At 46.7% G+C, this 24,105-nt stretch overlaps 1 protein-coding gene across 1 annotated transcript in view; it reads left to right on the top strand.

The window, feature by feature from the left end:
- LOC144493038 (phosphatidylinositol 3,4,5-trisphosphate 5-phosphatase 2A-like) overlaps positions 1 to 24,105 on the top strand; it is a 135,674-nt gene that overhangs the window by 74,866 nt on the left and 36,703 nt on the right. Inside the window, exons 11-17 of the mRNA XM_078211851.1 lie at positions 274 to 380; positions 8,752 to 8,854; positions 10,229 to 10,425; positions 11,914 to 12,031; positions 14,289 to 14,385; positions 16,394 to 16,532; positions 20,368 to 20,467. Of these exons, the coding sequence (XP_078067977.1) occupies positions 274 to 380; positions 8,752 to 8,854; positions 10,229 to 10,425; positions 11,914 to 12,031; positions 14,289 to 14,385; positions 16,394 to 16,532; positions 20,368 to 20,467 (861 nt within the window). The remainder of the gene's footprint in view (positions 1 to 273; positions 381 to 8,751; positions 8,855 to 10,228; positions 10,426 to 11,913; positions 12,032 to 14,288; positions 14,386 to 16,393; positions 16,533 to 20,367; positions 20,468 to 24,105) is intronic.

The raw sequence follows: 24,105 nt of genomic DNA, 5'->3' as shown, positions 1-24,105 counted from the left end.
CAGTCCTAAAGACATGCTGGTTGGGTGCATTGGCTTCACTAAATTCTCTCTCAGTGTATCCGAACAGGCGCCGGAATGTGGCGACTCGGGGATTTTCACAGTAACTTCATGTAAGTCTACTTGTGACACTAATAAATAAACTTTAAACTCATTTACCTTTATAAGACCTCCTCTCTGAAGCGAGGAAACTCCTTTAGACTTCACCTGAAATTTAGACTTGCAAGATGCTGATGAATATAGATTACTGACTTGTTTTATCCCCTTGCTTTACAGTTTTGCAATTGGTTAAATATCAGAGCACACCAAACACACTACAGATTGTGACTGACAAAGAGAATCAGAAAAATCAGCAGAGGGACTTCATTTTTGAAAATGCACGGGTAAGCTGCGATTCCAGCTTCAAGTCAATCCAGGGCTTGAATGTAAAAATCAATGCTGATGCCCCAGTGCAGAACTGAGGGAGCGTTGCACAGTTGGCAGGGTGATGAGATGTCAAATGCCTTATTTGCCTGTTCAGGTGAAGTGCCTCCCACAGCACTATTTTGAAAGCCAGGGTGTTACCCCCAAGTATCTTTTTTGTATTCATTTATTGGCCATCCTTAATTGCCTTTGAAATGAGCGTCTGGTTAGGTCCTTTCAGAGTCAACGACATTCCTGTGGGTCTGGAGTCACATGTGGGTAGAGCAGGTACCAAATGACTTTTTGTGAGAATCAACAAAGGGTTTCATGGTCATCATTAGAGTTTTAATTCCAGGTTTTTAGGAAATCCAGATTTCACCATCTGTTGTCATCCAACACTAGAACATAGAACATAGAACAGTACAGCACAGAACAGGCCCTTCGGCCCACGATGTTGTGCCGAGCTTTATCTGAAACCAAGATCAAGCTATCCCACTCCCTATCATCCTGGTGTGCTCCATGTGCCTATCCAATAACCGCTTAAATGTTCCTAAAGTGTCTGACTCCACTATCACTGCAGGCAGTCCATTCCACACCCCAACCACTCTCTGCGTAAAGAACCTACCTCTGACATCCTTCCTGTATCTCCCACCATGAACCCTATAGTTATGCCCCCTTGTAATAGCTCCATCCACCCGAGGAAATAGTCTTTGAATGTTCACTCTATCTATCCCCTTCATCATTTTATAAACCTCTATTAAGTCTCCCCTCAGCCTCCTCCACTCCAGAGAGAACAGCCCTAGCTCCCTCAACCTTTCCTCATAAGACCTACCCTCCAAACCAGGCAGCATCCTGGTAAATCTCCTCTGCACTCTTTCCAGCGCTTCCACATCCTTCTTATAGTGAGGTGACCAGAACTGCACACAATATTCCAAATGTGGTCTCACCAAGGTCCTGTACAGTTGCAGCATAACCCCATGGCTCTTAAACTCCAACCCCGTTAATAAAAGCTAACACACTATAGGCCTTCTTCACAGCTCTATTCACTTGAGTGGCAACCTTTAGAGATCTGTGGATATAGAACATAGAACATAGAACATAGAACATTACAGCACAGAACAGGCCCTTCGGCCCACGATGTTGCACCGACCAGTTAAAAAAAAACTGTGACCCTCCAACCTAAACCAATTTCTTTTCGTCCATGAACCTATCTACGGATCTCTTAAACGCCCCCAAACTAGGCGCATTTACAACTGATGCTGGCAGGGCATTCCAATCCCTCACCACCCTCTGGGTAAAGAACCTACCCCTGACATCGGTTCTATAACTACCCCCCCTCAATTTAAAGCCATGCCCCCTCGTGCTGGATTTCTCCATCAGAGGAAAAAGGCTATCACTATCCACCCTATCTAAACCTCTAATCATCTTATATGTTTCAATAAGATCCCCTCTTAGCCGCCGCCTTTCCAGCGAAAACAATCCCAAATCCCTCAGCCTCTCCTCATAGGATCTCCCCTCCATACCAGGCAACATCCTGGTAAACCTCCTCTGCACCCTCTCCAAAGCCTCCACATCCTTCCTGTAATGTGGGGACCAGAACTGCACACAGTACTCCAAGTGCGGCCGCACCAGAGTTGTGTACAGTTGCAACATAACGCTACGACTCCTAAATTCAATCCCCCTACCAATAAACGCCAAGACACCATATGCCTTCTTAACAACCTTATCTACTTGATTCCCAACTTTCAGGGATCTATGCACACATACACCTAGATCCCTCTGCTCCTCCACACTATTCAAAGTCCTCCCGTTAGCCCTATACTCAACACATCTGTTATTCCTACCAAAGTGAATTACCTCACACTTCTCCGCATTAAACTCCATCCGCCACCTCTCGGCCCAACTTTGCAACCTGTCTAAGTCTTCCTGCAAACTACGACACCCTTCCTCACTGTCTACCACACCACCGACTTTGGTGTCATCAGCAAATTTGCTAATCCACCCAACTATACCCTCATCCAGATCATTAATAAATATTACAAACAGCAGTGGCCCCAAAACAGATCCCTGAGGTACACCACTTGTAACCGCACTCCATGATGAATATTTACTATCAACCACCACCCTCTGTTTCCTATCCGCTAGCCAATTCCTGATCCAATTTCCTAGATCACCCCCAATCCCATACATCTGCATTTTCTGCAGAAGCCTACCATGGTGAACCTTATCAAACGCCTTACTAAAATCCATATATACCACGTCCACTGCCTTGCCCCCATCCACCTCCTTGGTCACTTTCTCAAAAAACTCAATAAGGTTAGTAAGGCACGACCTACCTGCCACAAAACCATGCTGACTATCACCTATCAATTCATTACTCTCCAAATAACTATAAATCCTATCCCTTATAATTTTTTCCAACATCTTGCCGACAACAGAAGTGAGACTCACCGGTCTATAATTCCCGGGGAAGTCTCTGTTCCCCTTCTTAAACAATGGGACAACATTCGCTAACCTCCAATCTTCTGGTACTATACCAGAGGCCAACGACGACCTGAAGATCAGAGCCAGAGGCTCTGCAATCACTTCTCTTGCCTCCCAGAGAATCCTTGGATAAATCCCATCCGGACCAGGGGATTTATCTATTTTCAGACCCTCCAGAATATCCTGCACATCCTCCTTATCAACTGTAATACTGTCTATTCTACTCCCTTGCAACCCAGTGTCCTCCTCAGCTATATTCATGTCCCCTTGCGTGAACACCGAAGAGAAATATTGGTTCAATGCTTCACCAATCTCCTCCGGTTCCACACATAACTTCCCTCTGCCATCTATAACTGGCCCTAAACTTGCCCTAACCAACCTTCTGTTCTTGACATACCTATAGAACGCCTTAGGATTCACTTTAACCCTATCCGCCAAAGTCTTCTCATGTCCCCTTTTAGCCCTTCTAAGCTCGCTCTTCAACTCCCTCTTAGCCAATCTAAAGCTTTCTAGTGCACTACCCGAGTGCTCACGTCTCATCCGAACATAAGCCTCCTTTTTCTTTTTAACCAACAAAGAAACTTTTTTGGTGCACCACGGTTCCCTAGCCCTACCAATTCCTCCTTGCCTGACAGGGACATACCTATCACAGACTCGCAGTAGCTGCTCCTTGAAAAAACTCCACATGTCGGACGTTCCCAGTCCCTGTAATCTCCTAGTCCAACCTATGTTTCCTAATTCTCTCCTAATAGCCTCATAATTACCCTTCCCCCAGCTAAAACCACTGGCCCGAGGTTCATGCCTATCCCTTTCCATCACTAAGGTGAACGTAACCGAATTGTGGTCACTATCACCAAAATGCACACCAACTTCCAAGTCTAGCACCTGGTCTGGCTCATTTCCCAGCACCAGATCCAATATAGCCTCACCTCTAGTTGGCCTGTCTACATACTGAGTCAAAAAACCTTCCTGCACGCTTTGAACAAAAACTGACCCCTCTAACGAGCTAGAGCTATAACAATTCCAGTCAATATTAGTCAAGTTAAAATCCCCCATAACAATTGCCCTATTACTTTCACTCCTAAGCAGGATTGACTCCGCAATCCTTTCCTCAACCTCTCTAGAACTTTTAGGAGGTCTATAAAAGACTCCCAACAGGGTGACCTCTCCTCTCCTATTTCTAATCTCCGCCCATACTACCTCAACAGATAAGTCCTCATCAAACCTCCTCTCTGACACTGTGATACAATCTCTGACCAATAATGCTACCCCTCCCCCTCTTCTACCTCCTTCCCTACTTCGACTAAAACATTTGAACCCCGGGACCTGCAGCATCCATTCCTGCCCCTGCTCTATCCATGTCTCTGAAATAGCCACAACATCGAAGTCCCAGGTACTGATCCACGCTGCAAGTTCACCCACTTTATTGCGAATACTCCTGGCATTGAAGTATACACATTTCAAACCCTGCTCCACCCCACCTCTGCAATGCCGTGCATTGCAGTCCCCATCCATGCATCCCTCACTTTCAGCCCCACTACTCAGGATCCCTCCCCCCCCCCGAATCAGTTTAAACCTCCCTGCATGGCCTTAGCAAATTTACCCCCCAGGATATTGGTCCCCTTCTGATTAAGGTGTAGACCATCCTTCTCATAGAGGTCACACCTTCCCCAGTACGAGCCCCAATTGCTTAGGTACCTGAATCCCTCCCTCCTGCACCATCCCCTCAGCCATGAATTCAAACCTTCCCTCTCCCTATTCCTCTCTAAACTATCCCGTGGTACAGGCAAGAGTCCAGAGATAACCACTCTGTCAGTCTTGGCCTTTAGTTTCCACCCCAACTCCATAAATCCCTGCCTAATATCCCCTTCCCCTATCCTCCCTATGTCGTGTGTCCCCACATGTACAATAACTTGTGGTTTATCTCCCTCCCCCCTAAGAGTCCTGAATACCCTGTCAGACACATCCCGGACCCCAGCCCCTGGTAGGCAACACACCAACCCTGAGTCCCTACCTTTAGTTCCGACCCTCCTATCTGTCCCCTTAATTGTGGAGTCCCCAATCACAAGGCCCAGTCTTTTACAGCCCCTAACCACCTGAGCTTTCTCACTCGGCTCACCCCCAGAGATCTGCTCTCTATGCTCAGTTGATTCCTCCTCAACTGTAGCCTCCAGCACCGAAAACCTATTATGGAGGGGAACCGCCCCAGGGGATTGTCTTCCCGATTGCTTCTTACCCCTCCTCCTGGCATTGACCCAAGCCTCATTTCTAGGAGTTACTATTTCTCTATAACTCCTATCAACTTCCACCTCCGCCTCCCGAATTATGCGGAGTTCCTCTACCTCCCCCTCCAGCTCCTTTACACGCTCCTCCAGAAGCTGCAATCTAATGCACTTCTTACAACTAAAATCTCCTGAAACACTACTGGATTTCCTCACCACATACATCCCACAGGAGATGCAGCATACTGCCTGAACTGCCATCCCTGAAGCCATTACCAGCAAGAAAAAAAGAAAACAAAAAACTTCCCCACACTTATAATTAGGTTAGAGGAGGATGGAAGGGTGGGATCCTCTACCAGTGTAGAGGATCGGGTATCTCCTCTGCACCAATTTATAGGGCTAGGGGCCCGAGAGAAAAAAAAAAACTACTACTGAGGGGGAACCACCCAGGTAACTGACTTTTAAAGTTAAAATAAAAACCCTTCCCAGACTCCTTTGCTGCCCACTTCTAGTTTTCACTTTAAACTTGAAAAACTGCTGTTAAAGTAAAGGCCAAAAAAATACACACACTAGCTGACTAATTAAATAAATAAACAATTCAATTAATCCAATTAATCTCTTACCAGCACTGCTGCTTTTCAATCACCCCTCTCAGCTTGCTCCAGTGGATCAATGAGGGGGAACCACCCAGGTAACTGACTTTTAAAGTTAAAATAAAAACCCTTCCCAGACTCCTTTGCTGCCCATATGGACCCCAAGATCTCTCTGTTCCTCCACAGTCTTCAGAACCCTACCTTTGACCCTGTAATCCACATTTAAATTAGTCCAACCAAAATGAATCACCTCACATTTATCAGGGTTAAACTCCATTTGCCATTTTTCAGCCCAGCTTTGCATCCTATCTATGTCTCTTTGCAGCCTACAACAGCCCTCCACCTCATCCACTACTCCACCAATCTTGGTGTCATCAGCAAATTTACTGATCCACCCTTCAGCCCCCTCCTCTAAGTCATTAATAAAAATCACAAAGAGCAGAGGACCAAGCACTGGTCCCTGTGGCACTCCGCTAGCAACCTGCCTCCAGTCCAAAAATTTTCCATCCACCACCACCCTCTGTCTTCGATCAGATAGCCAGTTACCTATCCAATCGGCCGACTTTCCCTCTATCCCACACCTCCTCACTTTCATCATAAGCCGACCATGGGGGACCTTATCAAACGCCTTACTAAAATCCATGTATATGACATCAACTGCCCTACCTTCATCAACACACTTAGTTACCTCCTCAAAAAATTCTATCAAATTTGTGAGGCACGACTTGCCCTTCACGAATCCGTGCTGACTATCCCGGATTAATCCGCATCTTTCTAAATGGTCATAAATCCCATCCCTAAGGACCTTTTCCATCAATTTACCAACTACCGAAATAAGACTAACCGGTCTATAATTACCAGGGTCATTTCTATTCCCTTTCTTAAACAGAGGAACAACATTCGCCACTCTCCAGTCCTCTGGCACCATCCCCGTGGACAGTGAGGACCCAAATATCAAAGCCAAAGGCTCTGCAATCTCATCCCTTGCCTCCCAAAGAATCCTAGGATATATTTCATCAGGCCCGTTGGATGTCTAGAATATTAGTCTAATAATAGAACCCCTACAGTACAGAAGGAGGCCATTCGGCCCACCGGGTCTTCACCGACCGCAATCCCACCCAGGCCCCATTCCCGTAACCCCACATATTTACCTTGCTAATCCCCCTGACACTAAGGGTCAATTTAGCTTGGCCAATCAACCTAACCTGCACATCCTTGGATTGTGGGAGGAAACCGGAGCACCCGGAGGAAACCCACGCAGACACAGGGAGAAGGCGCAAAACTCCACACAGACAGTGACCCGAGGCCAGAATTGAACCCGGGTCCCCGGCGCTGTGAGGCAGCAGTGCTAACCACTGTGCTGCCCCATAATTCAGACAGTTGCTGACAACACCACTACACCACCACCTGCTGGTTAATACTTATCACTCAGCCAAGGTCACTAAAAGAGATCACATTGCTTTTTGCAGGAATTTGCTGTGTGTCCTGCATTATAACAGTGACTGCATTTCAAAAGTACTTCTTACTGGCTGTAACACATTTTGAGACATCCAGGGCACGATCTTACGACCTTGGCTGCCCATCTTTTGGCGAGGTGGTAAGATCAGGTGGGAAGTGAAAAATGCGGAATACTCCCAGTTTCTCACCTCCCTCGATTCTGCCGGCCCTGTTTGCTGGCGAAAGTGACTTCCTTTCTGGGCATGAAGCTTATTTCAATAGTAATGACAATGTTAACATGCCATATCGCTCACTTCAACTTATAGCTCACTCACTCGAGCGAGATTCACAGCTAGTCTCCATCGGTGGAGACCAGACGTGATGGCCTCATGGGGGGGGAGGTGGGGGGTTGGAAGCCATTGATCCAGGCCAGGGCCTGGCAGTGCCCATGGGGCAGTGCCCACCGGGCACCCTGGCACTGCCTGTTGGGCACCCTGGCACTGCCCACCGGGCTTCTTAATGGTGCCAGGGGCTATGCCAAGGGTTTGGGTCCTGATTGGGGGGGGTGCAGAGCCTGAATGGGAGTAAAGCAATGACGGGAGGGGAGGGAAGGGGAGTTCTGTGGGGGGTGAAAGGGGTCTAATGTTTGGGGGTGGAGGTTGCCGACACTGACAGTGCGAGTGAATTGTCTGGGGGGAAGGGTCCGATGTTTGGGGGAATGGGAGGGTGCAGGCATTGACTGTGTGGGTGGATAGTCTGGGGGGAAGGGTCCGATGTTCGGGGGATGGAGGGATGCAGACACTGACTGTTGGGGGGTGGGGCAGGTGTGTGAGGAAGTGTTGACTCTGATCAGGGGGGTAGGTGAGGATGATTGACTACTCTGATTGGGAGGGGTAGGGGAGAACCCACTCCAATCAGGGGATGGGGGAAGGGGAAAGCTGACATCAGTCAGGGTGGGAGGAGTGCGGAAAGAGGAACCGACTCCGATCACAGGGGTGGGGGTGGGGAGGTGGGGCAGTGTTAGCGAATGTTAAATTTGATCAGAGTGGGGGCTGGGGATAGTCCCTGAGACCTCCATAATGGGCTGTGGGGGAGGATCATTCATGTTCTAATTGGGGTAACCTCTAAACATGGCGCCTCATCTCAGTGCAGTCGGGCTCTGGAGAGAAACACACACCAGAACCAACACTCTGCCAAATTCTGGGAAGCTCGCCCCACAAACCACCTGTGCATGGCTGTTGTGGATTATTCAATCCTCTGGATCTCTTGAATATGTTGCAGCATTTATTATTTTCCACAGTAAGGGTTGGATTTCCCATCCGCCCTCGCCTCAAGACCGGAAAATCCCGCCTGAGGTCAATGGACCTTTGCATGATCTGCCTCCCCTCACCATGGGAATCGTAGCGGCCGGGATGGGGAGATCCCACCCAAGTATCTTCTGCATTACATGACAATGGCAACCTTTGTTGTTGAAGTTGTACATCCCAGAAGGAAAAAATGCTAAAAATGGGGAAATAAGAATACTGCTCCGAACTTTTTTTTTCCTATTGGAATTATATTCAAATTATTCTCTACGTTAGGACTCATATTGACAGCTCCTGATCTTTTCCCGACAGAAGCGAGAAGCTTTCTGCCAACTTCTCCAGCTTATGAAGAACATACACTCTCAGCAGGATGAACCAGACATGATATCCATCTTTATTGGAAGCTGGAACATGGGTAAGTTACTGAAGGATTTGTGTCCCAACTAGAAAAACCTGTCCCGGAAAATGATGCTGCATATGTAGTGAATGATGTGGAGATGCCGGCGTTGGACTGGGGTAAACACAGTGAGGAGTCTAACAACACCAGGTTAAAGACCTGGTGTTTGTTTAACCTGGTGTTGTTAGACTCCTCACTGTGTGTAGTGAATGGCAGATATCCTGGGGATTGTGTTCTTTCTGGATTGTCTCCCAGGCGAGTCCTAATCTGTGACCAAGAGCGAAGCTGTTGAGGTATGAAGGTGAATATTTCTTGCTAGTGAGATCACCAGTGTTCACTGGAGGGAAAAGGAGCTAGTGGGGCAGGAAATCAGGAGCAAAAGCCATGACTCTCGCGATGATTTTCAGCTGTTGGTATGAGTCAGTTCTAAGTGCATAGAAAATGGCAATCTGTTAACAGAGCTCAAATTTCAATAGTGACGCATTTGTATAATTACTCACGGATCCATGCTTGGATGGGTTTTAGGAAAACACTATCAGAGAGGCTGGAAAATTGCAAGCAAATCTTTTTGAAGAAATGGAGATAATTCAGACTGGCCAGTGGTAAGCACTGCTGCCTCACTGCGCCAGAGACCTGGGTATGATTCCAGCCTTGGGTCACTGTCTGTGTGGAGTTTGCACCTTCTCCCCGTTTCTGTGTGGGTTTTCTCAAGGTGCTCTAGTTTCCTCCCACAGTCCAAAGACTTGCAGGTTAGGTGGATTGGCCATGGTAAATTTCCTCTTAGCATCCAGAGAGGTACAGGTTAGGTGGATTGGCCATGTGAAATTACCCTTAGTGTCCAAAGATGTGCAGGTTATGTAGATTGGCCATGGTAAATTGCCCCTTAGTGTCCAAAGATGTGCAGATTAGTTGGATTGGCCATGGTAAATTTCCCCAGGGCATCCAAAGATATGCAAGTTCGGTGAATTGGCCATGCTAAATTGCCCCTTAGTGTTCAAAGATGTCGCAGGTTAGGAGGATTGGCCATGGTAAATGTACGGGATAACGGGGATAGGGTAGAGGAAAGTCCTGGTGGGTTGCTCTTTTGGAAAGTCATTGTAGACTTGATGGGCTGGATGGCCTCTTTCTGCATTGTAGGGTTTCTATGGTTCTAATTAAAGAGGAGTGTTGCAATTTGCTGATAAAAGAATTCTGACATACCATTTCAATCCATTGTTAAGTTTTTCCAAGGCAAAAGCGACTAAGAAATTACAGATAAAAATTAAGAGTCACGGTGCTGGCATGAATCAACCAGAAGTGTTCAAAATTCAAGGGAATAGACTCGCAAATTAAGGCGAGAAAACTGATGAGCAATGAATTAATTAATGGAAGAACTTTTGAAACTTTTAACAGGTGCTGCTAATCCTCCAAAAAGCATCGCTTCCTGGCTTATGTCAAAGGGCCTTGGGCGTACAAGAGATGAGACGACAGCCAACATACCTCATGATATCTATGTGTTTGGGACACAGGAGAACTCCTTGGGTGACAAGGAGTGGGTGGATTTCCTGCGAGCTGGGATAAAAGATATAACAGAACTGGATTTCAAAGTGGTAGGAATTTGAGCTCCAGGGAAACTATCGCTTTGATAGCAAAACAGAAATGTGCTGTTTATCTAATGAGAAGCTATGAGTAATAAAACATTCTGTACTCTCGCCTGCTTGGATTGTGAATCGAGATGGAAAAAGGATAACAGGCAGTGGCTGTGAAATGCAAACAGATTACAAGTAATGGCTAACAGAGTATGAGATTGTAAAATTAGATTAGTGTGTTTCCTTGGCTATTTTAGTTCTAAAAACAAAAGCAAATTTATATTAAACGCAGCGAGATAGAATGGAAGTATCAGTCAAAAGGCGGCACGGTGGCACAGTGATTAGCACTGCTGCCTCACAGCGCCAGGGACCCGAGTTCAATTCTGGCCTTGGGTCACTGTCTGTGAGGAGATTGCACGTTCTCCCTGTGTCTGCGTGAGTTTGCGGTTCGCCAGTTTCCTCCCACACTCCAAAGATGTACGGGTTAGGTTGATTGACCATGCTAAATTGCCCCTTAGAGTCAGAGGGACTAGCAGGGTAAATATGTGGGGTTACGGGGATAGGGTCTGGATGGAATTGTTGTCGATATAGGCTCAATGGGCTGAATGGCCTCCTTCTGCACTGTAGGGATTCTATGATCCACATCCAGAGATGCCAATGGATGGCTAGAAGAAGAGGTATTTATGCTGTGTTAACAATAGCGGCACATTGAGATTGAGATGCTGATAGGCTGACATGCGGTACCTGGTTTGCAAAAGGAGAGATGAATCCAAAACTGGAAAATGCTCTGCCCGCCGCTTCTGACATTTTGCCCGTCTTGGTGAGGCCAAAAGTCAACAACAATGTTGGCTGGAAGTTTCCAGCTGTTCATGCCAGCTGGAACCTCTGGTGCCGCTGACGGCACACCCCCACCATAGGTGGAGTGGAGTCAATGGGGAATCCTATTGACAGCAGCGGGACCAGAAGATCTCGCCAGTGGCTAATGGCGTGCCACCTCCCACTGCGAGAAACATGCCATGGGGGAGGCCAGAGAATCCCGCTCGTAATCTGAAATTCAAATCAGCAAAAAATCTTACGAATTTATTTTGATTATATTTTGTTTATTTTGTAAGAGGTGACTGCCTTCATAAGCCTGTGAACTTTAACCCCTTCAGCACTCTGTTAATGACTGGCTTCTCTTAGCTACCTTGGTGAACCTGTCTGCCAGAATCAAAAAAGACACCCATCAGTGTGAAGTGGTTCTGCTGATTAGGAACACCCACAAGAACATTTTTGGTGATTGCATACACTTTAGTTGCATTCTTATGGCAATGATTGCATTTCTGATGTTTGAGTAGCTGGAATATCGTTGATATTTTACTGTCACACAATCAACCTGAAAACTAGTCCTTGAAAAGAGGCAGGAATTTTCCTGATGTGAAAAACTGAAATGGGTTATCCAGTTGTCTTTGTCTACTTTGGATTTTCTAGCACATTTCTGCGTCACTCATTCATGTGTCTGTATTTTAGGTTGCCACACACTCACTGTGGAGTATTAAAATTGCCGTGTTGATTAAACCGGAACACGAGAACCGCGTCAGTCATGTCAACGTGTCCAGTGTAAAAACTGGAATAGCAAACACATTCGGTAAGTGATTTAAAAAAAATATTCTTTCATGGGTGTTACTGGCTGGGCTGCATTTATTGCCCATTGAACTGAGAGGCTTGCATGGCCATTTTAGACTCAACCACATTGCTGTGGCTCTGGAGTCACATGTAGGCCAGACCAGGTAATGACGGCAGATTTCCTTCCCTAAAGGACATTAGTGAACCAGATGGGTTTTTCCGACAATTCATGATCATTATTAGACTTTTTAATTCCATATTTTTATTGAATTCAAATTCCACCATCTGCAATGGTGGGATTCGAACACCAGTATCTAGAGCATTACCCTGGGTCTCATGTTTACTACTGGATAAAAGCAGATTACTGTGGATGCTGGAATCTGAAACCAAAAGAGAAAATGCTGGAAAATCTCAGCAGTTCTGGCAGCATCTGTAAAGAGAGAAAACAGCTGACGTTTCGAGTCCAGTTGACTCAAAGGGTTGAAACGTCAGCTCTTTCCTCTCCTTACAGGTGTTACCAGACCATCTGAGATTTTACAGGATTTTCTCTTTTGAGCCGGAATTTTACTGGCACGCCTGTCCTGGAATCGGGGCGAGTGAGGCTCGCAGAATGGAATTCTCCGTTGGCCACGGGCGGGATTTTATGAGCCTCGCCTGAACGAGGTTGCAAAATCCTGGCCTTGGTCTCAAGTTTGCTAGTCCAGTGGCAATACCATTGCCCTATCGCCACCATGATGTAGAAGATGCCCAGAGCTGAAATGGGATGCTGGGAATTAGGAACATATCAGGGACTAGAATTAGAAATGAAGAGGGTTGAAATGTGAAATGGCCCAGGGCTGATGATCCACACCTTGTTGGGTACATGATGCGCGATTAATCCACTCGGGAGGCTAGATCGTACCCGGGAATAAAGGCTTTTATTAGCAACAAGAATAGAGCATACTGCTTAACAATACAATCCCAGACTAAGGGGTCACTAGGAAGTGCAGTGACCTTTATACTCCTATAGGGAGGCGGAGCCAACCGGAGTGTACCACAGAACAATGCTAACAGGTGGAACACCCCAACCCTAACCCCAACAGTAACAAGAGTAACATATGTACAAGTACCCATAGTGATAACCATCTATGGTTCAGTACCCATAGTGATAACCATCTATGGTTCAGTACCCATAGTGGTAACCATCTATGGTTCAGTACCCATAGTGGTAACCATCTATGGTTCACCACAGTACATATATACATCCAAATTTTAAAAAAAATCAAAATGCATATCAATCTAAAGTTAGATAGCCAGGCCTGGATTTTCCGCGACTGTTCCTCTCAGCTCTCACTGCAACTTGATGGAAGGTTCATAGAAAAAGCCCAAAGAAAACTGCCTACGACACCATTTCATTGGTGTTGCTGCCAGTTCTCCACGAGAGGCAAAGCTGACAGGACAAATTCTAAGCATGATACGGAGCAGTGGAGGCAGGAAACAACAAAATAATTGAAGCAAGTCAAAACCATCAACTATCTTTCTTCATAGAAGAATCATAGAATCCTGACAGCATAGAAGGAGGCCATTCAGCCCATCAAGCCTGCACTGACAACAATCCCACCCAGGTCCACCGTAACCCCACATATTTACCCTACTAAACCCCCTGACACTTAGGGGCAGTTTGATTCTGGTCAGTCCACCTAACCCATACAGCTTTGGACTGTGGGAGGGAACCAGAGCACCCGGAGGAAACTCACGCAGACACGGGGAGAACGTGCAAACTCCGCACAGACTGTCACTCAAAGTCGGAATTGAACCCGGGTTTCTGGTGCTGTGAGTCAGCAGTGCTAACCGCTGTGCCACCCTTAATAAGTACGAATTCTTAACTAATGCGCTTCAAAATTCCCAAACTGTTTTCAAAGAATCAAGATAAAACTCACTGAGGTAGAAATTAATCTGGGTCCCGACTTGGTCTGAGAGAGCAGCACATGTCTAAATCAAGAGCCCCAAGTCCAGCCCAGAATTGAGCCTTGGACCACAAAAATATTCTTGGAAACTGTCAGGCCCAACAGACAGCTCGGTCCTTAGGTCCTTGGAAGTGAACTGTATTACACTGTAATGGATTTTATCTTGAAAAAGGAAATTAGTTGTAATGTAACAATGGGATGCCAATTTGCTAATACACATGTTTTGCACTTTCAATGCAGAACAACTTCATCCCTGTTGATTTAAAGCTTTATGTTTGTCTCGTCAAAACCTGATTCATTGCTGATCTTACCTGGTGCACATTTTCTTTGCAGGTAATAAAGGTGCAGTTGGTGTTTCATTCCTATTTAATAGGACATCCCTGGGTTTTGTCAACTGCCATCTAACATCTGGTAGTGAAAAAGTCCTCAGGTACATGTATTCATTTTTTTAAGCAACTAAACAAAGTCAGACTAAATATAGAGGCCACAGGGGTTGAATGGAAGGACATGGGAGGCAAAAGAGGCACGAGGGGCCTTAGAGGATTGGTGGAGGGAAACTGGATGGTATGGATAGGGCATGGAGAATATGTGGGTTGTGAGGTGGGATGATGGCTGGAAGGATTTCATGTTATTATTTTAACTGGCATACAGTCCCATTGCACCTGGGTGGGTCTTAATATTAGCCTGCCTCAGAAAGTGTGGCTCCTCTGAACTATTTCCCAGGTCAGTTGGCCCCACTCCAGCTTTCACCACTCCTCCCCCCGCAATGAAGAGCCGGCCATTGTGGACACTTTCTCCTGAGGCAGGCAGGCTGGATCAGGAATATTCCTGTCTCCCACTGCCGGACTCGAGGGTGAGAATCCAGGTTGAACCTTCCAAATTTTAACATCACGGTCTGGGGCATCCAAACTCATAGAATCATAGAATCCCTACAGTGCAGAAGGAGGCCATTTGGCCCATCGAGTCTGCACTGACCACAGTCCCACCAAGGCCCTATTCCCCTTCTGCCATGCATTTACCCTAGTTAGTCTCTCTGACATTAAGGGGCAATTTAGCATGGCCAATCCACCTAACCCGCACATCTTTGGACTGTGGGAGGAAACTGGAGCACCCGGAGGAAACTCACGCAGACACGGGGAGAACGTGCAAACTCCAAACAGACAGTGACCCAAGGCAGGAATCGAACCCGGGTCCCTGGCACTGTGAGGCAGCAGTGCTAACCACTGTGCCACAATGCCACCCGAATTGTGCCAGAATTTCCACAAGAAGTTGCATTGACTTGGGGAACTTTTTAGGCTGGAAAATTCCATTGTTTCCAAACTGTATATGAAATCAGTTGAGAAATGGCTCCATGTGCTGGTGTGACACACAAACCACATCCAAGATCGGGTCTCAACAAAATGCCCTTAGCTATCCGAGGGCATCAAATTGGCAAGTTGAGTCGGGGTGTCGACAGGTCACCGGTGAGCCAAAGGTATTTTTTTAAGCCCAGGATGAACAATGCCATTTTTTTCAGGACAACCTTAATAACACTGAACATTTCCTGGGACATTTTTTGACTGGAGCAGCAGCATTGCTGCTTCTACATACCTCTCGGGCACAAGACGAATCTCTCAGCCTAAGGCCTGTATTTTCAGGATTCCTGTCCGCAGACTCCAGTAGCCCCGATGCCATATTACCCTCCACTGAGAGTCAATTGTCCGCAGGTGGGCCTCCTACCCCTCACTCGGCAGGACGTTGTGCCGAGGAGAGCTGCTGGCCAATCTGATTGGCCGGTGGCTCTCCAGTCTCTCCAGACAAGGTGCTGCAGTAGCTGGAAGGGGCACGGCACGGAGCTACCTGGCACCAAGTTCCAGCGCCCAGAGGGAGGGCTGGGAACAACTGGGGGTGTCATAAGTTGGGGGCCGAGGGGGGGAGGTTGGTGATCGGGGTCTCGGTGATAGGTCAAGGTGGAGGGAGTGAAGTCTGAAGGTCACCAGGCCTTAAGGGGATGGCCCCTCCAGTCAGAAGGGGACTTCTGATGGAGGTGCCCTCCACCCCTTCTGGCCGAAGATTGAATTTACCGTATTTCCACCTTTCTCCCCCTGAGCTGTGTACTGCCCATCAACCCAAAAAAATGGAAAAATGTTCTCAAGAGGCCATTAAGTGATCGCTTAAGAGCCTTAAGTGGGAGAAGGGTGGGCTTCCCGCCCAAGGTCCTGGCCACCCCAGGGTAAAATCATTACTAGGTCAGGACAGGCAGGAACATGCAGGGAATCATGTCCATGCAATCACACTCTCCTATCTGCCTCAGAACTTGTCGGAGGGAGAAGGTAAAATTCTGTCCTATGATTCTGAAGCTTCATCCTGAGCCACTACAACAGATGGAACCTGTAACTTTAAATGGAACTGCCTTGCTTTTCCTTCGCTGTAACTTTCCATTTCTGGTTTTGTTTTAGGCGAAACCAGAATTACTTAGATATACTCCGTTTGCTATCACTGGGAGATAAACAGCTCAGTTCTTTTGACATTGCTCTGCGCTTCACCCATATTTTCTGGTTTGGAGACCTTAACTATCGGTTAGATATGGATATCCAGGTAAGTCTCGTTTTATTCCTGCTTTATTGGAATCCTTGATCTCGGAAAATAGGATTTTTGTAGGAACAGCTAGAAAAGGCTAATTCTTCCCTTTTCTGTTTATGATCGAGAGCTTCAAGTTTTTAGGTGTCCAGATCACCAACAACCTGTCCTAGTCCCCCCATGCCGACACTATAGTTAAGAAAGCCCACCAATGCCTCTACTTTCTCAGAAGACTAAGGAAATTTGGCATGTCAACTACGACTCTCACCAACTTTTACAGATGCACCATAGAAAGCATTCTTTCTGGTTGTTTCACAGCTTGGTATGGCTCCTGCTCTGCCCAAGATGGCAAGAAACCACAAAAGGTCATGAATATAGCCCAATCCATCACGCAAACCAGCCTCCCATCCATTGACTCTGTCTACAATTCCCGCTGTCTCGGAAAAGCAGCCAGCATAATTAAGGACCCCACGCACCCCAGACATTCTCTCTTCCACCTTCTTCCATCGGGAAAAGATACAGAAGTCTGAGGTCATGTACCAACCGACTCAAAAACAGCTTCTTCCCTGCTGCCATCAGACCTTTGAATGGACGTACCTCACACTAAGTTGATCTTTCTCTGCACCCTAGCTATGGCTCTAACACTACATTCTGCACTCTCTCCTTCCTTCTCTATGAATGATATGTTTTGTCTGTATAGCGTGCAAGAAACAATACTTTTCCCTGTATCCCAATACATGTGACAATAATAAATCAAATCAAATCAAATTACTTTTAAGGGGTACTTCCTGACTCCTCACTATATCCCTCAATCTTCTTTTCCTCCAAATAATGGCTTTAGTTTTCCCTTATGCCCATTTCCGGAATGCCTTTTCCTGCCAAATTCATCCTGACCTTCCTCGGGGAAGCTGTCTCATGCCAATCAATGATTCAATCTTCTGGTTCAATTTCCAATTACAGGCCTCCAAGGTCTCTTGCCCCTTGCTGAGATCACTTATTGCTTATTTCTTGTAAGAACATAATTGGGTGGATTCCCCAGCTGTGCTTGTCTGAAAACTGGAGATTCCCACCCTACTTCAATGGACCTTTACATGGTCTGCCACCCCCCCCCCCCCCCCCCTCCCTCCCTGCCCGCTAGAATTCCAGTGGCGGATGGGGTGGGAGAATTCTGGCCAGTGTTTATTTAATGGGCACAAAGAGACATTTTGTCAGGCCTGCGAAGGCCCGTGCCTGAAGGAGATCTGTGACACTGTCCTGGACAGCAATGGGCAACTGAATGTGCTGTGCCTCTGCTGCCTCCTGTAAGGGCTGCAGAGTTCCTTGAATTTCATTCAGAGGAAGAAAAACCTCATTGCTGGGGAAACACAGGCTGAACATTTCTTTTAAAGCTACTAATTTTAGCATTTCTGTAATATTCTCAGAACTACTCTTCCTTTTTTAAAACTGCCACGTCCTCATTGCTGCACAGGCTTGGGGCCTTCTTGCAGACTTGGATGAAAGTCATGCTAGTTGGCAGCTGGTGTGAATTCTGCTATGTATGGAAAGAGTGGAATTCCTTCCCCTTTGACAGCAATTGGTAAGCAAACAGAAGATCCGTCCACGACTTCCAGAAAATGGCGGATGTAAATTAGGGGGCAAGAACCTGGTGAAATTGGTTTATCATAGAATCCCTGCAATGCAGAAGGGAGGCCATTCAGTCCATCGCGCTTTCACCAACAACAATCACATCCAAGCCCTAGCCCTGTAACCCCACGTATTTACCCTGCTCGTCTCCTTGACACGAAGTCACAATTTAGCATGGCTGATCCACCTAACCTGCGCATCTTTTAGAGTGTGAGAGGAAACTGGAGCACCCGGAGGAAACCCACGCAGACACAGGGAGAACGTGCAAACTCCACACAGACAGTCACCTGAGGCTGGAATCGAACCCGGGTCTCTGGCTTGTGAGGCAACAGTGCTAACCACTGTGCTACCGTGCCACCCACTTTTTTATCACCCAAGCTGGAAATCTTAGAATCTTAGAAACGTAGAAACCCTACAGCACAGAAAGAGGCCATTTGGCCCATCGAGTCTGCACCGACCACAATCCCACCTATCCCCATATCCTTACATATTTACCCACTAATCCCTCTAACCTACGCATCCCAGGACACTAAGGGCAACTTTTTAGCATGGCCAATCAACCTAACCCGCACATCTTTGGACTGTGGGAGGAAACCGGAGCACCCGGAGGAAACCCACGCAGACACGAGGAGAATGTGCAAACTCCACACAGACAGTGACCCAAGCCGGGAATCGAACCCAGGTCCCTGGAGCTGTGAAGCAGCAGTGCTAACCACTGTGCTACCGTGCCGCCCCCATCTGCTAGACTTCTCTTGGGAACTGATGGAAATTTTGCGTTCCACGGTTTAATTTTTGAACCTGACGTTGGGAGCATTTCCACCACCTACCCTTGCATTGTGTTGGCACCTGACACCTGTCACAATTTCAGTAAGATGGCAAATTAGTGACTAGATGGTGTATTCATCAGCTGATAAATTTAAGTTTATTTATTAGTGTCACATTAACACTGTTAATGTAATGTTGCTTACATTAACACTGCAATGAAGTTACTGTGAAAATCCCCTAATGTAGGATGGTAGGTGGGCTTCCAACATTGGAAGACCAAGAGGAAGCCCTCCAGCACTGAAAGATTGGAGGCCCCACTTTCAGAAGTATGTGTTACCAAAGTAGTAGGAAGAAGAAAGGATACCTGGAGATTGAGGCACCCTCGAAAGAATCTTCAGAATGTTTTTTTTTCAAAATTATACTTTATTCATATATAATCTGAACGACACATTACAAAAAAATTCCAATTGTTATACAGTCGAGCGCAATGCTATTTACATTTTCTCCAGGGATCAAGATGCAATCTGAGGTACTTCAGTTCAGTAGTGAGAACATCACAAACATCTCGATATTTTCATTACAGAGAGTCCTTTTCAAACTATATACGTCAGTCATGTTACACTCTGCGGTGCTTCAATAAAGTTACATACAGTTAGAATTAAACAACAGTCCGAGGGATTTTGCGCAGTTCCCAGCCTCTCGGTGTACATTAAATTAAACAGGAATCACAGCTGCCAGACCGTCAGTGTGGAGGGAAATCTCCTCCGCAGGATGCAGCTGTAGCCTTATGGTTATTGTGACAGAGGGGTGAGCTTATCTTTAATGATTGAGCACTGACCCCTCCTTGGTCTGTTGCTTGGAGGATGCCTCCAATCACCTGTCGGGTTAGGTCTTCAGTTGGGGGGAGGGGACTGGAAAATGTTTAGTTGACATGTGAAGATGGCTTCAATACGCCGTTTAATTGGCTTAAATGACCAATTAAATTGACAGTTGCCAACAAATTGCCAACAACCCTAAAGCAGCTGTGCCATAATGGCCTGGAGGCAGGAATATATCATTAGACCCACACGCCAACCGGTCACGGGAAATTGCCGACCCTCCAGCCTCTGATGCTGACTCGAGCTGAAAGAAAACTTGGCCCCATTTGTGTTAAATATTTTCAAAAGGGTGCAGGTTGCTTTAAGAGCTGATCACATGATTTGACAATTATTAGGGTGTTGCTTATGCTTTCGAACCCACGTTTGCAAAGCATGTTCTTTTTCTGTTAAAACCCACAACCCCTAACATAGTTAGGACTTTACAAATTGTCTGTTACTGATGGTGAAAAATAGTATTGGCTGGATGACTTTTGATAGGAGATAAAATGATGATAAAGGTTGGGATGGCAATAACTTCATTTTTTGAGAGGGGGGGGGGGGGCGGCGAGATGAAGAGAAACTCCTAAATCCAATACTGTATTATTCAGGATATTTTAAGCCATGTCAGCAAGAAGGAGTTTGAGCCATTACTGAGCGTTGACCAACTAAACCTGGAGCAAGAGAAAAGAAAGGTTTTCCTGAAATTCTGTAAGTACATTTCTGATAACTTAAATGTGTTCATTGCCACATGCTATTTAAGTTTATATTTTAAGTGGCATTTGTGCTGTTTCTTTGGGCTTTCTGCAGGTCTCCCACCAATGTCACACTGAACAATTAGTAAAAGTCCCCAACACCAACAGGCTTCCCCCACCCACGCCACCACCCCATGTTAATTTGTCTCATATCTTTAGTGGTTTTGGGGTCAGTTAGCTCAGTTGGCTGGTTGGCTGGTTCGTGATACAGAGCAATGGGTCCTCGCTGTCCACGGGGATGGTGCCAGAGGACTGGAGAATGGCGAATGTTGTTCCTCTGTTTAAGAAAGGGAATAGAAATGACCCTGGTAATTATAGACCAGTTAGTCTTACTTCGGTGGTTGTTAAATTGATGGAAAAGGTCCTTAGAGATGGGATTTACGACCATTTAGAAAGATGTGGATTAATCCGGGATAGTCAGCACGGATTCGTGAAGGGCAAGTCGTGCCTCACAAATTTGATAGAATTTTTTGAGGAGGTAACTAAGTGTGTTGATGAAGGTAGGGCAGTTGATGTCATATACATGGATTTTAGTAAGGCGTTTGATAAGGTCCCCCATGGTCGGCTTATGATGAAACTGAGGAGGTGTGGGATAGAGGGAAAGTTGGCCGATTGGATAGGTAACTGGCTGTCTGATCGAAGACAGAGGGTGGTGGTCGATGGAAAATTTTCAGATTGGAGGCAGGTTGCTAGCGGAGTGCCACAGGGATCAGTGCTTGGTCCTCTGCTCTTTGTGATTTTTATTAATGACTTAGAGGAGGGGGCTGAAGGGTGGATCAGTAAATTTGCTGATGACACCAAGATTGGTGGAGTAGTGGATGAGGTGGAGGGCTGTTGTAGGCTGCAAAGAGACATAGATAGGATGCAAAGCTGGGCTGAAAAATGGCAAATGGAGTTTAACCCTGATAAATGTGAGGTGATTCATTTTGGTAGGACAAATTTAAATGTGGATTACAGGGTCAAAGGTAGGGTTCTGAAGACTGTGGAGGAACAGAGAGATCTTGGGGTCCATATCCACAGATCTCTAAAGGTTGCCACTCAAGTGGATAGAGCTGTGAAGAAGGCCTATAGTGTGTTAGCTTTTATTAACAGAGGGTTGGAGTTTAAGAGCCGTGGGGTTATGCTGCAACTGTACAGGACCTTGGTGAGACCACATTTGGAATATTGTGTGCAGTTCTGGTCACCTCACTATAAGAAGGATGTGGAAGCGCTGGAAAGAGTGCAGAGGAGATTTACCAGGATGCTGCCTGGTTTGGAGGGTAGGTCTTATGAGGAAAGGTTGAGGGAGCTAGGGCTGTTCTCTCTGGAGCGGAGGAGGCTGAGGGGAGACTTAATAGAGGTTTATAAAATGATGAAGAGGATAGATAGAGTGAACGTTCAAAGACTATTTCCTCGGGTGGATGGAGCTATTACAAGGGGGCATAACTATAGGGTTCGTGGTGGGAGATACAGGAAGGATATCAGAGGTAGGTTCTTTACGCAGAGAGTGGTTGGGGTGTGGAATGGACTGCCTGCAGTGATAGTGGAGTCAGACACTTTAGGAACATTTAAGCGGTTATTGGATAGGCACATGGAGCGCACCAGGATGATAGGGAGTGGGATAGCTTGATCTTGGTTTCAGATAAAGCTCGGCACAACATCGTGGGCCGAAGGGCCTGTTCTGTGCTGTACTGTTCTATGTTCTTCTATGTTCTATGTTCAATGCCAACAGCGCTGGTTCAATCCTCATACTGGCTGAGATTATTCATGAAGGCCCCGCCTTCTCAACCTTGCTCCTTGCCTGAGGTGTGGCGACCCTCGGGTTAAATCACCACCAGTCAGCTCTCTCCCCTCAAAGGTGAGAGCAGCCTATGGTCATCTGGGACTATGGTGACTTTAATTGACTTTAGTGGTTTCAACAGCGACAAAGGGCAAATTTTACCAGTGCAATTTTCATTTAACCTTTTGTGTAATAGAAACATGTTCCCCTGGACTCCCACCCAACCCCAACACACTTGCCTCCCACACAGCAGCATATTTGAAGGTGAAAGGCATGTACAATGAAGTGGGTGGCAAGGCCACCGTCTTCCCACCTCTACCCCGAGCTGCCCCCCATGTTACCAGGGCTGGGGGGTGAGTGGGGGAGCATGTGTGGGTGAGGCATCAGGCAGCCATCCACCTTTCAAGCACTTAATTTGCCAATTACAGACCGCTAAAGAACCTTATTCCACCTAATGCATAATACATTGGGTGAGTACAGTAAGTCTTCGGAGGCAAAAGTCCCTTCACCTAAATCCCTTTATTTACAAACTCTAACAGCAGTACACAGAGTGCTGTCAGTTAGCAGTCTATCTCCGGGGGTGTCAGAGGAACTGACACTCCCAGTTAAATACAAGGCAAATACTCCCTGATTGGCCCATCAATTGGATCCTTAATCAGGGAGCTCATACTCCAATAGGCCAACCTCGGTGGCCTGATTGAAGCTATTACAGTGGGGAAAACAGAACAGCTTTGAGGTGGGAGCAAAGAAAATGGATTATCCCTTTCTGTGGCCATCAAGGACAGTCCGCCACCACCCCCCCCTCCCCCAGTAGATGGGATCTACCTTCCCTTTATGCTTCTCTACCTGATCTCTGAATCCCAACCCCACTCCACCACCCCCTCCACTCACTGGGGTCTAGGATTCCTCCCTGTCTGATTTCTATTGTCCTCCTCCTGGGGACTCCTTGTTGCCCCAGCAGCAGTCACTACTGTGCTGTGGTGCTGCTGGAATGACTCAGCTGCTGGCCAATCTGATTGGCACCTCCTGTTCCTGGGGGCTGCCCCCAGTGTATTATTACCTTGAGGCAACCTGGTTTAAACTCAGCAATAAACTGACCAACTTTTCAACTGGAGGAATGGGGGAGGGGGAGGGGGAGGGGGAGGGGGGGGGTGGGGGGGGGTGATGCGGGTGAGGAAAAATCACACCACCACTTGCCCCCCCCCCCGCTCTGCCCCCGGTAAGATTCACCCCATAGAAAACATTACAGCATGGAAGGAGGCCATTCAGCCCGACATGTCTGTACTGACCAAAGGAGAGCTACCCAGCCTAATCCTAGTTCCAAGCTCTTAGTGGGTAGTCTCGTGGCTTACAACACTTCAAGTGCACATCCAAGAACTTCTTTCAAATGCAATAAGGGTTTTTGACTTTATCATCCTTTCAAGCAGTGAGTTGCAGACAGCTCCTGCCTCTCCCCCTTGCCACCATCCCCCCACCCCCCTTGCTGGTGCAAAAATTGCTGCTAACTCTAATCCTGCTATCAATTACTTTAAATGCATGCCGATATGTCCCTTGGTTACTGATTTCTTTGCTCAGGGAAAGAGGTGCTCCCCATGCACTCTTTCGGCTCCTCATAATTTTTTACACCTTAATTAAATCTCCCCTGTTCTGAAGTAAACAATCCCAGCTTATCCGATCTTTCTCCACAGCTAAAATTCTGGCAAAATCCTTGTAAATCTCCTCCGTACCCTGTCTAATTTGATCACATCCTCCCTGTAATGCGGTGACCCGATCTGGATGCAATATTGTATAATATGGGACTTTTATATGAATTTCGGGCATGCATTAGGTTGGCA

The sequence above is a fragment of the Mustelus asterias genome, chromosome 4, assembly GCF_964213995.1.
Source record: "Mustelus asterias chromosome 4, sMusAst1.hap1.1, whole genome shotgun sequence".
Lineage (NCBI taxonomy): Eukaryota > Metazoa > Chordata > Chondrichthyes > Carcharhiniformes > Triakidae > Mustelus > Mustelus asterias.
The sequence above is the reverse complement of the archived record's forward strand: the minus strand, read 5'-3'. Positions and strand labels throughout refer to the sequence as shown.